This window comes from Pipra filicauda, unplaced genomic scaffold, assembly GCF_003945595.2.
Source record: "Pipra filicauda isolate LSUMZ 115617 unplaced genomic scaffold, ASM394559v2 scaffold147_size4022426_pilon, whole genome shotgun sequence".
NCBI lineage: Eukaryota > Metazoa > Chordata > Aves > Passeriformes > Pipridae > Pipra > Pipra filicauda.
Window position 1 is genome coordinate 2,349,864 of NW_024103962.1, and position 16,071 is coordinate 2,365,934.

Below are 16,071 nucleotides of genomic sequence, written 5' to 3' on the forward strand. Positions count from 1 at the left end.
ACTCCACCGTCTTTGGGATGGTAGAGAACATAAATTTGGTTATATTGACCTGATGTCTTTGAGCCTTGAACAAAGCAGAGGGATTCAAAGAATTCCACAAGCACCATTTTTTTAAGGAGATAGTTATTATTATCTTTCAACAATCTCTTAGTTTTTATCTTACTGTAGATTTCTGTGAAGGTGTGCTTTTCCAAATACTTTCATTTTTTTGTGGTAATATTTGCATGCAGTACCTTCTGCTTTGGCTCATTTTCCTATTCCTTCCTTCCCAAACTAAAATCAAATATGTATTCCAGCATCCCACAGAAGAATGCTTATTTTTCGTACTGGTAGTAAAAATACTTCCCTTGACTGAAAGTGAAGTTTGCATCATGGAGGTTGTCAGAATGTACCCAAATAGTCTATGAAAGCTTCTGGGCATGTATAAATTTTTAGCACCAAGGCTGTCACTCATAAATAGCTGAATACAATGTATTTCCATGTCAGAATTCTCCTCCTTCCATCTCCCTGTCTTGGACATTGTTTTGGTGAGTCATGTCATACTGTTATGCAAGGTGTAAGTTTTAAGGGCAATTTGTCTTTATTAGGGTCTAAGTTGGCTATAAGTATTTTCAGAATAGCATACTCATATAAATGTAGAATGTTGGTAATTGTTTCAAGATCTTCTCTGTGTCAAAGACCCTCTCTTTGGCTTCTTTTCTTTTTCATCCTGTACTAACAGGTAAAATAATGTTTTAACTCCCCAAGGGCAGCTTAGGTTTCCCTTGGCATTTTGCAAGGCGTGCTGATAGCCACGGGCCAGAATTCTATGAAGTATGATGTCTACCCTGAGGTGGGTGAAAAGTGAGTGTTCTCCAGGACCTGGCAAATGTGCTTTACTGCTTTGTGTCTGTTCTCTGTGCCCTGCAACATGTTAAACACTTGCAACAGAGAGAAAAAATGTTCTTTACTTGACCCTCTGTATAGTCAGGACCCAAAAAACTAGTTACTCCTCTTGTCCTTGTTTCTACAGTGATGCTTTTTAAGTAGAGGGTATGCTTTTGGTAGCCAAAAGTTTCTTGGGCATAGTTTTATCAGGAATTTTAGAAACCTAAGGCAACTAATGTGTTCCATAGTGACCAAAACCTATTCTCATAGATCTGGCCAGCAAAGTAAAATTGATTCTACCAGAGACATCAGGGCAAAGTGAATTGTCCTTCCCCCATGTAATTTCCAGGAACAGAAGAGCCTGTAAATGAGTACAGTTCATCTTGCAATAGAGAAAGCCACTGAGTCGGACACATTTTCCTGCCCTCAGTCACACAGACACACACCTTAAACTCTGTTTTCTGTGCATTGTTTTAAGTTTTCTAAGAGCAAAATTTTTTCTCATACTGAACACAACTTTCTGACAGAAACATTGTTTGTAAAATTAAGTTTACTTGACAGTACAAAACAAGCAATGCTATTTCGTCCTGCTGGAGGAGAGGGTAGCAGATAGAAGCAGCATTCTGCTCCTGGAACACAGGTGTCCCTTTCTTTATGAATTAATGTTTTGGAATAGATATCGTTATAATGCATTACAAGTTTAAATTACCTTAAGGAACTCTAGGCTCTCTTAGGAGCATACTGTGATGTTTTCCATCATATAGGTCTTGATATCATACAAAGAGAACTTGGGAGCACATTTACTGATAAGTAGGGATTTGAGAGTTAGATAATACAGTTTAGTCTTCAAATCAAAGTTGCTGATGACTTTGCACAATCCATTCATGAGCTTAACATTCAGTAGGATACATCTTTGGTATCTGCATTATGTTAGAAATTACAAAATGCAATGCAGCCGTATCCAGGTGATATCCCAGTGTGGCACTGCTATTAAGCCTAACAAGCTTGACAGTTTCTTTTAAAATGTATGAGCGGAATTCCCACTTTTGATTTTTTTTTCTATTAGAACCTACTTGTTTCCATTTCTTCTATAGTAGAAGTCATGAATTATTTATATTTGAAGGTGATGGAAAAGCTTGAGAATGTCTCACTAAGAAAAATTATATTTATTGTAACGTGTTTCAAAATGCATTTTATTTCTATGTCATTTTGCTTAGGGAGAAAAGTAGAAAATATATCTTAAGCCTCAATTTAACTTGACCTTAAAAATGCCCAGTGAAAAGTTGATGTCTGAGCTTCTGCTTGCTTCTCCTTTTCATCTCTACTGGCATTTACAATTTGAAACAATGCTCATGGTTGTATAGTAAGTTCAGATGGTAGAGAAAGTGGCAAATACAGGATTTCTAAAATCTACTAGTCATGTAAGCTTACTGTGTAAAATATTTATGTACAGGCAAGTTCAAAATAATGGAAAGTGTCATCCGAATGTAATACTGTCAATAGTGAAACTGGCCAAGTTTGTGCATGAAACTCCCCTATAACCTTTTTCCCACTGTTTCACCACTGTTGTGAGCTCTTCTGGTGCGAATTTCAGTTGAAATGAAGAAAAATTGTTTTGTGGATACTAGTTATTTAACCTAAAGGGCAAAAGGTCATGCTTTTATTTTAGCAGAAATGTATAAATTTCATAGTGTCTGCTATTGATCAGACTGTATGGATTTTGAAAGGTGTTTTATTCCAAATTTTACCAAAGTGTAACCTTTTAAACCACAATGTTCTGATACCTAAACTCTTTTCTTCACATGGAAAATTTTTCGGTACAACACTATCAGCATTCTCTTGTGCTCAGTCTTCCTACCATCTCCTTCTCCTGAAAATAGTTTAGCTACTGTGTGGTTTTTCTTGTCCAGGCTGTGATATCACTCATTGGGTGCCCCTTTGAAAAAAACAAAAGGTAATGAGGTTCTCATGCAAATGAAACTTAACTGGCACAAGACTGTAAAATCACACAGAACTGTAGGTGCTACGATAGGAAACCGTTCAGTGGCTTAGATGAGAGTTATCCTAGCAGATCTGTGTGGGGTTGCTAATCCTAACCACTTTCACAGTCACTGGAAGTGTAGTAGTATGGAAAAGATGGGAGAGAAAGAATGAGATCTCACTGTTCTTCTGTTTGCTATGAGCCTTTTTTCGATGAAACTAAAAGACTGTGGGCTTCAGTGCAGTGCAGACAATTGGGATTCTATTTAATTACAGTGGATGGTCATTTTTTTTTTCATGTAATTATAATTTATTAAACTAAAATCTCTGATCTTTTTTTGTAAAGAAAAAGACATTACTTGCAGGCTGTATTTTAGTCAGTATTTTTCATCTGTTTTCTGATAATAGTCATATTCTAACATTAACATGTCTAAATATGTTCATGACCGTATAGATTAATGGAACTCATGTCAGCATGTTTAAAATGAGTTTTAATGTATAAGTAAAATGAAAATACTTTAAAACAAATTATTTGGCTCAAAGCTCCATTTATATGGTGTATGTTTCAAGCTAATAATCAGGGCTTACTGTGGGTCAGCATGTCATATCCCAGTGGTGTCTAGTGAGATGGAGGGTTATCTTCTATGTCAGCTAGATAACCCTGTGAACAATTTTGAGCAGTGGAGATAATGGGACTGAATTCTGAAATGAGGTAGAACTCTGAAATGGGGCAGAATTCAGAACGAGAGCTGGAAATACCACAGAGTACAGTGTTGTATGGGAGCACTGTACAGCCGCTCATGAAGGCAATCGACTTTTGGCATCAGTAGTCACTTATGTTTGACAATAATCCTTCTTGATAAGGTGCAATTAAAATGTGAGAGAATGGCAAATCGGGTACATATTCCTAGAAAAGAAATTTTCTTTTCCTATAGAAAAGAAAATTGAAGTAAAAAAATCACTTCCTTGCTACTGGCCCTATTGTTTTTAATCTATTTTTTTTTTTATTTTCATACAGACATTGCACAATAATAAGTATTTTTTTCATGTTTTGGACAGCTTTTCTCCATACTGTCCTGTCTACAATTATTGTGGTTTTTTTTTAATATTTATTGTTTATTCTCCTTTTTTTCTTATTAAAATGTTATTTTTATGTACTTGGAGGAAATTGTAGATCATTTTTGTGGCAATAGATGCACTTTCATATTTCAGGTTTTTTCACTGGTTTTTTATTACTCTGTATTTTACATATTTTAATTTTGTAAATAAGGAAAAGGCCAAATTTGTTGCACATCTATGAAAAGAATAGTTATGTAGTCTCTGGTTTCATACCTTCTCAGATGGTGTAACAAGCTTCCTAATTGTGTGCATCTACATCAAACTATTGACAGCACAATTGAAGTAATTCACTCTTCATACAAAATACATAACTTATATAAACAAATTATGCACTACTTGAATTTCAGTTTTGTTTTCACCTTCAGAGCTAGCACAGTATATCCTGCTGAATTCTGTTGTCATTTTGGAAAATGGACTTATGCATGTATACTTTCACAGTATGTATTTGGCCAAGTCTAAAAGCACTGGTATTAAAGGTCTTTTTACTGCTATCTGTTGTATCACTCATCTTGTGTTTGCCTTTTATTTTTAGCCATAGCACAAGTGAATTATTCAGCACTGGCTAGCATATTCTTTCTGTTTCATTTCTTCCCACACTTAATAACCTCGGTTGTAACTCATAGCAAAAGCTTAGTGACTCCTGTAGCCTTTGGTCAGCCAGTAGAGGCCACTCACAGCTTGCGACTGAAGCTGGGCAGCGATTTGGAACTGGGGGTTTTGTTGTGTGCTTGGGTTTTCAGTCCACTGCGAGCTGCGCTGCCGTGAGCTGTCACTGTGCGACTCGTACCTGCAAAGAGTTCTGAGTGATTCTGATTCTATATGTAAATGCATTTAATACTGGTGTTTTTCTGTTTCCTGTGATAAGTCCCATGGCAGCAGGAATAAAAATCACCTTCAGTACTTCCAGCAGAGTTTAAGCAAATGCTTGGATGACATCCTTTGTTGCTGGTACACTCCTTGCTGTCACTGTATTACATTACTTTAACGAACTGAAGAAATACTATTACAGATTGCTTTGAGGAGGGGAAAGGAGGGTCCTGTTTATATTTTTTCCCCAAATGGAACCGAGCTGCAGAAAACAACTTACCAGAGGTCAAAACAGCAAGCCTGCGACAGAGCAAGGAATTGAACCTGCATCTCCCAGGTCAAGGCTAGTAGCCTAATCACTGCTCTGCTCCTTCCTTCTGCCTGTATTACTGTGTGGGTTACTTTACTTATTGATGATAGTTTTACAAGTTAAAACATTATTTCAGAATTTTAGATTATTCTTAACTAATAAGGGTACAGTCTCAGCACTAATGAAATCAAAATCTGGGATTTAGTGAAGATTTCAGCCTAGGATAAGTTTTATATCTAACCAGACAGCTAAAATATGCTAATAAAGATTTTATTTATATATGCAGCATATTATTGCAGCATTTATTTAGTAGCTCTATTTCCCAAATGAGGGAAATTTGATTTTATATAAATAAAATTTGTTAAATAATATTTATATTATGTAGAGAATATTTATAATATTTAGAGAATAATGATGTAGCAAACTTTTGGCCATTGTTCTGTTACCATATCTAATATATTTCAGACAGCTGCCCTGAAGATTCCCCCTTTCCTAGTATAAAAAATTGAAATAGTAGTGCTGTCTGGTGTGGTTTTGCAGTGCAGAAAATCTTATGTTTGCCTTTTAACAATGAGTGAGTTTAATTTAAAAATAAAAAGTAAAAGTTTCTGGTTTATATTTTCTTCTTAAGACTTACAAATCAGTACATTTTTTGCAGTGCTGTGAGTTGCTGTTGGAGCAATAGTTGCCACATAGTACTATCTCATATTAAATGTTAGGAATCTCAGAAGAGTCCCTGACTTCCTTCCAGATGGGACACTTAAAATTTTTAGTTTACCTAATGCTTTCTCCATAGGCCAATAATTTTTTTATTGCATCATACACTAGTACTTATTTTCTCTAACAGCTCCTCCAGTGTTATTGTATTACATAGCTAAAGGCAGCAGAAATGCACTAATATATATCATTACAATGCATCATAGATTTACTGTGCTTGTTCTATAATCTGCAAAAACTTGTCCCCTTGACAGAAACTTAGGACAAAACATGGTGTGTGATATTTTCTATTAATGTTACCATTTAAAACTAACAAACAAAAAAACCTTACAGCCAAGCCAGTTTCTTTTCAAAAAGTCCTTTTTAGTTTTAAATTTATATTTATTTAATTTCAAATTCAGGTTTTATCTTAAAAGTAGCAGAGAAAAACTGTGAAATGGCAAAAGTTTACTAAGAAATTCCTTGCTTTGCTTTTATACGTGGGATTTAAATTTTCCATCTTTCTCTGAAGTAGCTATGTTCAGTAGTGAACTTTTGTTCTTTTAGTCTCTGATATCTTGATTTTCTTTTTCATCTGTTAATCATTCAGTTGAAAACTGTATATAAAGAGATAGAGGTAGTTTGATCAGTTGTGTGAAAAGAAACGTAGAGAAAACTCTTAACAGTGTTTGAGATCACTAGAGAGATTGGGGAGCTAAGACGTATTCTTTCATGCCAAGAAACTTACTGATTCTTATTTTCTCTCTTTTGTTTTTTACTATATTAAGAAAAAACAATAAAACATATACAGGGAGATGTGTATTTGCTTTAAGATTAAAGTCCGTGTCTTTTGACCTATTTTTCTCAGTTTTTCTCTTTCCATATCACTTACATATACTTTGCAAGCAGAATGGCAATGATCGTTGATTTTTTGCAACACTGTGTTAGTAAGAGGTTAATTTTAAAGAAATGTAACTAGAGTAGCAAAAAACTGGCATAGAACTATTCTGCCAGTGAACCATGTCTTCATGAAGACTTTTTAGAGTTTGGCTGAGCATCACTTAAAGGTAATCTGTACATTAAAGAGATGCTTCTCTGGAACGGTCAGTTTGGGCCCTTCAGCAAGGCTGTGCTTTCAGAGGGAATAAAAGTGTAATGGTAATGTCAAGCTAGGGTTATGGCAATGTTTCAGTAATGTATACTGTGAAAGCTATTTTTGTTTTCATAGTTTTCTGTATTGCTCCAAGTCAAATGTGTATCTATATTTTTTTAAAGACGTATTTTAAATCCAGAACTTTGCTTAGTGTATGTGCTTTCCAGTGCTTCTAGTGGAGGAGAAGTGTTATAAAATGTGTAATAATAAATTGATGCTGAAAATAATAAGAAATTGCTCTTAATCAGTGCAATAAAATATAGAGAATAGATTTTTTTCTATTTCTTCCCTTGTCATAGTTTGATTTAATTTCCTATAAATTGACAATTACAGATCTGTAAATTATGGAAGTGACAATGTCATGCTGTAATTTCCAGTGCAAAATCCTTTCTCCAGGATTTGATTTTAGTTGCATTTCATTTTGGAAAATGACTTCTTTTGTAGTAAATCCTGCCTGAGAAAAAGGAATTCACTACGGAACTATTCAAATTTTGTGAATAGAGTGTTTTTAGGGAAAGATACTATAAATATGTGAACGCAGATACAAGTGACTTTTCTTCTTCTGGAATTTAAAAGATTTGGTTAATCTACTTGATCTTTAGGTATGTTAATCTGCAGTTGATCATAGCAGTTAATTTATAGAGTGGCAAAAGGAACGTGTTCTTTCATTTAGGAAAGTAGTTAGGTCATTTCTGTACCTTTACTTTGTGTCCAGCAAAATTTTGTTGGGCTTTCATACAGTGGATGTGACACACTGTGATGGCTAAGATAAGCTTAACCCTAAACTTTATTCATATTAAATAGTTATATTAACTGTAAATATCTCTTGTGAAATGTGTTCCTGGAGAGACTTTGCCTAGGAGGAAGATTATGAGCAAGGAGGCTCAAAGATTTCCCTAGTTTCCATTTATAGTCCTACTTACTTTACTGCTTTATGCAGCTAGGCCACAGTAGAGATACAATACAGTTGGTCTGTGTGAAGACCTACGGTACTACTTTTGTACTTTTTGGAGGTCAGTATTGCTCCTCGTCTCCTAGGACATCATTCCTAGTGGTCTGCTACATTTAGTAAGTTTTTTAAAAGCTGCTAATCTTAATAAGAAAAAATAGTTAGAAATACTTTCAGTTTTTATATTAGTTATGGTTATCTGAGTTCCAGAATGGGTGTGATTATGTTTGGTTGTGCGGTACTGCAACTTCTAGAAACAGTGTTAAATCTACTAAAAAGCTTGAAAGTTATTATTGGGCATTTTGTAGGGATTTTAATGTCATAAAGGAAGGAACTTTTGAAGTCAGAATTCTGTTCCTGTTGTGTGTGCACACTTCTAAGTGTGCAATGGCTTTTTTCCGAAAAGTTGATCCATCAAAAGATTTTAAAAAAAAATTACTGTACTTATATTATTAGAAAAATAAAAATCTGCTGCATTTTTTCCTATGAAATATGTGGCAAAAGGAGCCTGTAGCATTCGTCGGAAATTATCAAACCGTGCTTTTTCAGTTTGCCCTTAACTTGCTCCTTCTCAAAAAAATGAGAAGGTATCCACTCCCTCAGAACATAAAGACATCAGGCACAGGCTAGGAGAATACGATGAGAAGGAAAAACCCACTTCAATTCCAATGTCTTTTCTCAGATGGCTCAGTCCTGGTCACCTTGACCCGCGTGGCAAAACCATCAGGGACCATCCCTGCCAGTGCTGACTCTGCAGTATCAGTTCTAGGATACTACTCATGGCTAATTTAGCATGCAAGTGTTAAAAACTAATATGCTTGTGTATCAAAGGAGGGTGTTTACTACTGTGTAAGAAGTGACCATTGCCAAGAAGTAATGTTAATTGATGAACTGAGTTTAAAATTTAAAGCAGGCCCGGTCTGTCAGTCTTCTTAACACTCCCATCACAGCAACTCTGGTTCACTCATACACATATGTGCACACTAGCATACATTCAATTGAAAAAAAAAAAATCTTAGTTTTGCAAACTTTCAGTGCTGTTTGTAAGTACCCAAGGGAAAGAGAGTACCTACTTTACCCCCGATTTCTTCTTGTGCACTGGGATTTTGTTGCTTAACAAATGAACAGATAGATAACAACTGGGGTTTTGCATAGATAAAGAATCTGAACAGTTGAGAGGGTATTGGGTTTGATTTTGTGTCCTGCAACTTGCTGTCGTTTTCTGGAGCAATTGGCCCTTACTTCTGTGGAGATTCAGCAGATCTTTGGAGATTTTTGTAAGAGTGAGTTAGCGGATGAAGGTGGGCTCAATGGGCTTTGGTTTAGCTTTTTACACCCTAGGTAAGTTTTGCAAATAGGAATTAATTTGCACTAACACACTGTGAATCTTACAATAATCAGCAGTCAGTTTTATGCAAAGGCCTGTATATGTATGCATTATGAGTTTAGTTTTATAAATATTCTGTGTCTGCTTGGTAACAGAAGCTATCTGGGGTGTGCAGGAGAAACCTGAGCAGTGCACTTTGTGATCAGTTGTAACTGTATTCCAAGCAAGTTCATATTCTCATATAAATTAGTGGAAAAACATACTTCTGTGGTTTCTGTATTATTTTAAAACTGGCAATTTATCAGGTGAATTTTCTTGAAATTTCCATGCTTATTAAATTTCAGATTATGTATTTTGAGTAAGCTGGAAACTTAAACTTGTTTCCATAAGTATGGCTGTAGGTAAACAACCAATTTTAGTCCAGAAAATAGCTTTTGCTTCTGTCAACATGTTGTTTATTTTCTCCCTGAGATAAAAAGTTCGGTTTTCTGATATTTGTACCAAGATAAAGTCTGTAAACAAGATTAATATAGTGTGGAAAAGGTTGTCAGCAGCCCTGGCAAAGGAAATAAGTTGCCTGTACACAGAACATACTGTAAACTGAATAAAAGTGTCAGGTCCACCATGAGATAATGTGATCATGAACCTCTAACAAAGCATGACATAGGCACAGTCGGCTTTTCTTATAGCCACAGTGTAGAAAATGGATTACTATATTCCAGGGATACCCACTGGAATAGCATGAAAACCTCATTTTGAGATTAATGCAGGATATAACTCTCAAGAGCTGAGCTGCATGTTTACCTATAGTGTTAAGGTAACAGTTTAGTTATTAATCTTAAAATTTAGAAATTTCATATTAAAATACTTGCTCATATTTACAGGCCTGTCTTTGCGAATGGCCGTATCTCACTTTTATTATTAGATGAACTATGACATTTAAAAAGTAACGTTTGGTCGGTGTTTTATTATTATCACATGGCTGTGTAAGGCCTCAATCAATCTAGTAAAACAACAAAATGAGGGTAAATCAGTAGGTGCTGTTCTCCCATGTAGCTGCCATGATTTCCTCTACTAGAGATTTGTATGTTTGCATAGATTTTTCAGATTTAAGATATTACCAATTCTTTTTAATCCCCATCAGCTAGAAAAGTGACAGCACTTCATTTTTTTCTCAGTTCACCCCCAAGTGACATCATTCTTCAGGTCAAAAAAGTAGGTTTTGCTCAAATACTTTAATCACGTGGAGCTTTCAAATTATCCAGTGAGCATTCTTCGAAAGTTTTCCAGACTTGGATCTTCAACTGTCCTGAGTTTTCTCCATTACAACACCAGATTAATAGGGATATTTTTCTTTTAAAAGTTGAGCTCATTGTTCTTGTAGTAACAAGTAGACTGCTTTTATCTGTGAATCTCCTCTTTATGTACTATTGGCAAACCTGAGCCATATAAATGTATTATCATTGAGTTTTTGTGGTCTCCTTTCGAGCCTGGCAGAACATCTGACTACAGTAAAGTGTGGTAAAAATTATTTTACCTTTGCTTTCTATCCCACATCAACTTGAATTTCAAAAGGTTTGTGTTGGGATACAAAGGTTGGGAGGTGTTTTTTTTACTAAATTTATTTCTGTATTAACCATAAATAAGGACAGTATATTCACTATGATTTTCAAAACATCTGACTTTCATTTTTAGGAGATAAAGCATTCATGTACTTTTTAAAAAAGTAACTTAGGGCCTTGACATCTGTAAATGTCTTTTATGCCTGACATCCAATCAGAATTGCACATAAAGGATTTTGCCAAATCTTGTTTAACACTTTCTGCACTCAGAATTTACTTTAAAATTGCAGATATTGCTAATTGCATTTACTACATCTATATGCTGTCTCTATTTTGTATTTAATATTTGCGATATATTCCTAATAAACAATCATTTTGTGTATATGGTGCCCCATTATTCAAAGACTTCTTTTTTCCTATGTTTTTTCCATTAGATAACACCAGGACCAGGCGGTAGCAGGAAAACGGTTCACTTGGCCCAGGATTCTCTTCACCATGAGTGAGTACCAGTGATGGGAGTTACAATAATTTCCAAAAAAAGATACTGAATTAATTGTTTAAACATAAGTAAATAGGGAATGTAATTCAGTTGTTTAGTTATTCTAGTATGTAATTACTGTATGCTCTTCTCTTCAGGTGGCAACATTTAACAGCATTATTTATTTGTTATCTCTTTCAAATACTAGAATAAGAACATTAAATTTTCTTTTATTTTTCAAATCAGAAATTTAAAATACAGACATACATGATGAGGAAATAATATATTTGGGGATGCATTTGTATGTTCTAACTGCTACTAGGCCAAGCATCCACAGTTTAAAACAGAACTTGCCAAGGCAAGGATACTGCAAACATCAGATCCTTAGTAGCAACTGTTCTATGATACTAATCCACTTCTGTTTCACCCCATAACTTGATAATGTGTGTGTGAATTCAAGACGTTTTGATTTCGTAAGTTATTTCTACCCTTAAGTAATTCAACTGGTATTTTATGGGGTTTACTTTTGTTTATTTTAATAAAACAAACAAGCAAATAAATAATACTGTGATTAAGTGAATGGACAAAATTGTAAAAATCAGTGTGATGTGAATATTACTTTCCCATTACAAGAGGTCTTATTCTTTATGAAAGATTTTTAATATCTAAATATGAGATGCATTCAAATTACTTTGATGTACTTTTTCAATAGAGATGTTTTACTAATTATTTAGTCTGTAATCAACTGATTTGCCACAATCCACAAGAGTTTATGTGGACGAGTTTGTTGCCGCTCCTCCTTGAGTGTTTGCTGTTGACACTGATCAGAGACAAGACACTCATCTATGTGGAATTTAGATCTAAGCCATTATATTTCTTATCTTCATCAGCTCCTGGATGTTTGTGACCTTGTGTGTTGAGTCATCTGCAAATGTGATGTTTTGTACTTTTCATTCCCCTGCCAACATCAAAGTCGTGTGTATATGAAATCTCCCTGTTTTCGCCAGATTTTGAACTATTCAGTGCAGTTGATGAATGTTTCATGTCCAAAATATATAGATGTCTACCTTATCTCAGGTATATTTTAACTTCATTGCTGCCAGTCCTTTTTAATTTCCAACTCCCTTTCCTTAATCACCTTAAAAGTAGAAAAAGGAGAAAGCAGTATGAAGGTTTTGGTGACAGCTGGTCTTTTATACAAGAATGAGAAGGTTGACTGCTCATCAGCAAACTCACAAAAACTGAGTGATAAAAAGCCACAAGACTTTCAGATTTGTGACTTAAAAATAAAAGTGATTTAGACAGAACAGTTCCATGGAATCTGCATCTTCTCAGTATGCTAATTAAAGTTTAAACATCATTATGTGGCTGCTGGGGGGGGGAATAGGATGAAACTGTGTTGAATGTCACTACTTCAAAAAAAGCATGACTAGGTTAAGTTTATAATCTTTGGTTGTACTTCCAGAGGAACTTACAAGTGTAATAGCAGATGTTCTTTTTTGTGCAATATTGTAATGAATGAAATTATTTTATCCTTTAACCAAAACCTATTGCTTGCTTACATGAATAATATGTAGATACTGTATGTAACTTGAGATCCCCCTTGGGTTTTTTCCCTTCTCATTTTCATTTTCCAAGTGTGGAGGTTTGTATAATTCTTGCTACAGCTCCATTCAGATGGTTATTCGATTCTGTGTGATCACAGTGTGTATGTGAACCGGTATTGTGCTTTTACTGCTGTTGAGGGAAGAGGCACGTTCTCATCCCTGCGTGTCAGCATCTCAGTCCAAATTTTTTATCTCTGAAATAAGGCTGCTGATAGTCAAAATTCTGTAGTTGTATGGAGATATGAAGCCACTGAATTTACAAGCTTGGAATTTCTCTTTAGATTCTAACTCAGACTTCAGTTTGTGAAATACTATGTTAACAACGATCAGGTAGTCCAAAGTATGTTAAAGTCTTTTTGGCTATAATCATTAATAACTACCACTTCACTACTAAATAATAAATTACTTTTATTTATAGCACGTGCATAGTAGTATTAAAATACCATCATTTATGTATTATTTTAGCTTGTTTGACAAAATATAATTACCTATAAAGCCAGTAGCTTCTCAGAAGTGAAATCTGTGATGCATTCTTTCAGAACTGTAACAGACTTAGAGAGTTCAATAAAAATATCCCATTAAAATAAAGCATAGCCAAAGGCTATATTTTCCTGGCAGGCAATAAAATACCCAAAAGCACGCACAGACTGGTCATATGACAGCATGTGCTTTGTTAGTTATATTGTTAAACTGTCTTTTCTTTTTCTCCCACAGTCACTGGTTTAGCCCTGGGGCTAGGAAGGAACATAGCCAGGTAAGAACTGCTTTGATCAAGAACAGTTTACTAGGGATGTATAAAGAACTTTAACTAGCTCTACTCCAGAGGTAGTGGGCTAATATTTTAAGGAATTAAAAACAAAGCAGGTATAATTTCATATTTTCTTGTAAGCAAACATATTAACAGCGGTGCATTTCCAAAATTCTCTTAATTAAAAATCTTTAATTAGTCACTTAATTTCAGTGAAGTATCTTTGAGGTTTTAAAGTTTAAATGAAAATCCTGATTTTTTTTTAATTATTTTGTCTAATTGTAGTATCTCCAAATATTGCATTTCTCAAAATGCTGAAAAGCAAAACATTTCACTCCCAAAATCAAGAAATACTTTGACAAGAGTAGGCAGGTTTCTACAGGAAGATCTTCAGTTCCATTTTTCTGCATTTCATTGGTTGCAATGACCACAGCATTAAAAAAGGAGCTGTTAAATCTCCATCATGGTGCAGATATTGGTGAAAATTACGTCATCTACTGAGGCCCTAGAATGTAGGACTTAGGAGATCCAAGCCTAGAGATGTGGTTGAGGAAATGTGAAGATATGTTTAATATTTGATTAGCAGCATGACACTTCAGCTTGTTTTCAGACATGGAGGAATACTTGTCTTTATGGATGGTAGTAAGATCTAAACAGAACATACTGTCCAGGACTATAAAATATGAAAATAAATCTGGTTTCATTTCATAAATGTGTAGTTAACTTCAACCATTCAGTAAAAGTAGTTGAATATGTCATTAATGCATTGAAATTTAAGACAAAAGTTCTATTTTTTTAACTTGAAAAAAATCGATATCACGCAGTTGATTTCACAGAATCAACTAAGTTGGAAAAGATCTGTACCAGTTTGCTAGTGTATTTACAAATGTGAATAGATTTGAAATTTTAAAAGGAAATAAAATCTAAACAGTCTTTGGAAGGTTCATCTTAGGATGATCCATCATGAACACTTGTAGTTCCGATAAGTCATAGTTTAAATCTTTCCTGTCCTCCCCTCTTCTTCTGAACTCCAGAGCAAGCCATATTACTTACCCAAAAGTGCCAGAGTTAATAAAACATCTTAATTTTAGCTGTAGGTTGTGAACTTCTAGCATGTTGCAATATATCAGCTGACTGACAGGTTTACATAATTCACATTTAACTCTCATTATTTTGAAATACATTTCCTAGTGAAACAAACATATAAAAAAGAACTAGGTTACTGTGAGTTTGAGTAATTTTTTTTAAGTTGGGTTTCTAAAATATTGATTGTCTCAACAGATTAGTTAACTGAAGTTGTACTGTTTACTTCTTTAAAATATTCTAAGCTGAAAAATATGGAAATTTCATGATGAGAAATACATTAATGCACACCATACATACCGACACTATCCAGTCAGCACAGAGGGTGAGAAATGTCTGCTTAGCTGGTATATAATGACAAATTAATCCATTTTTCTCAGATAATAGTAGGTTTGAATTAATTTTATATTTCACGTGTTTTTTTCATCTTTCCTAAGAGCTGTGTTTCCAGAGCTTGTCTGAAGTCAACTGAATTTTTAATTTACAGATTAGTAAGGAATTGTGAAGTAAAGCTAATGTAATCAATTATAGATGTATGATTGATGCCTTTTTGTTTTAAGACAGGAGAATAAAAAAATGGGAATGACATTGCAATGTAATTATGACAGTTTTGACAACCACTAAAATTCTCACTAGATTCTGAAGATCCATAGTGTATAACTGTTCTTTGCATGTGTTTACTACTTTCTGTTTTAATTAATTTTTGGAGTTGAAATTATTATGTTAGAACATGAGTAATCAGCTAACCACATTTGAAGTTTGGCAGGTGATCTTCATTTGTATGTGCTATAACTACAATTTATTTATCAACCAGAGAATGTTGATAACAATAAAACTATTCTCCTTGTCTTGACCATGAAATAGATACACACTGTCTGACTGTTATACTCGTAAACATTGTGACTACATTTGAATATGAATTGTAAGTGCTCTAATTCTTTGATGTTAAGAAAATAAAAAAATTAAGTTGCAAAAATGTATCAGAATATATACCTTATGTATCCTTTCAGATACCCCTGCCTTTTAAAAGCACACTGCATTTGAGAACTGTATAGCTGAAATGAAGAAGAACATTTGTTCCTTATACAAGAGGGAAGCGTTAGAGAGTTGGGGAAAAATTGATCAATCAATTTTATAGACTGGTGGCATTTCTCATGTACAGTATTAAAGTGTGGTTGACCAAGTCATAAAATTGATCATTTCCTGATTTCCATAGGATTTTTAAGTGTCTTTGCTGTGAATATTAGGTCCATTTGCCCCGCTTTGTTTGTAAACAGTCTTTCATTCTATTCTTTCCTCAATATATGATAAGTTTCAAGAAACATTTGTGGATTTTTATACTGTCCAGTTTTAATTTCTTTAGTGTAACGTTTTGATAGTTGTTT

General features: G+C 34.3%; 1 protein-coding gene across 1 annotated transcript in view; it reads left to right on the plus strand.

The window, feature by feature from the left end:
* The window catches only part of GPATCH2 (G-patch domain containing 2), a 123,836-nt gene that overhangs the window by 74,759 nt on the left and 33,006 nt on the right, over nt 1-16,071 (plus strand). The window contains 2 exon segments of the mRNA XM_027739503.2: nt 11,205-11,269; nt 13,570-13,609. Coding sequence (XP_027595304.2) covers nt 11,205-11,269; nt 13,570-13,609 — 105 coding nt within the window.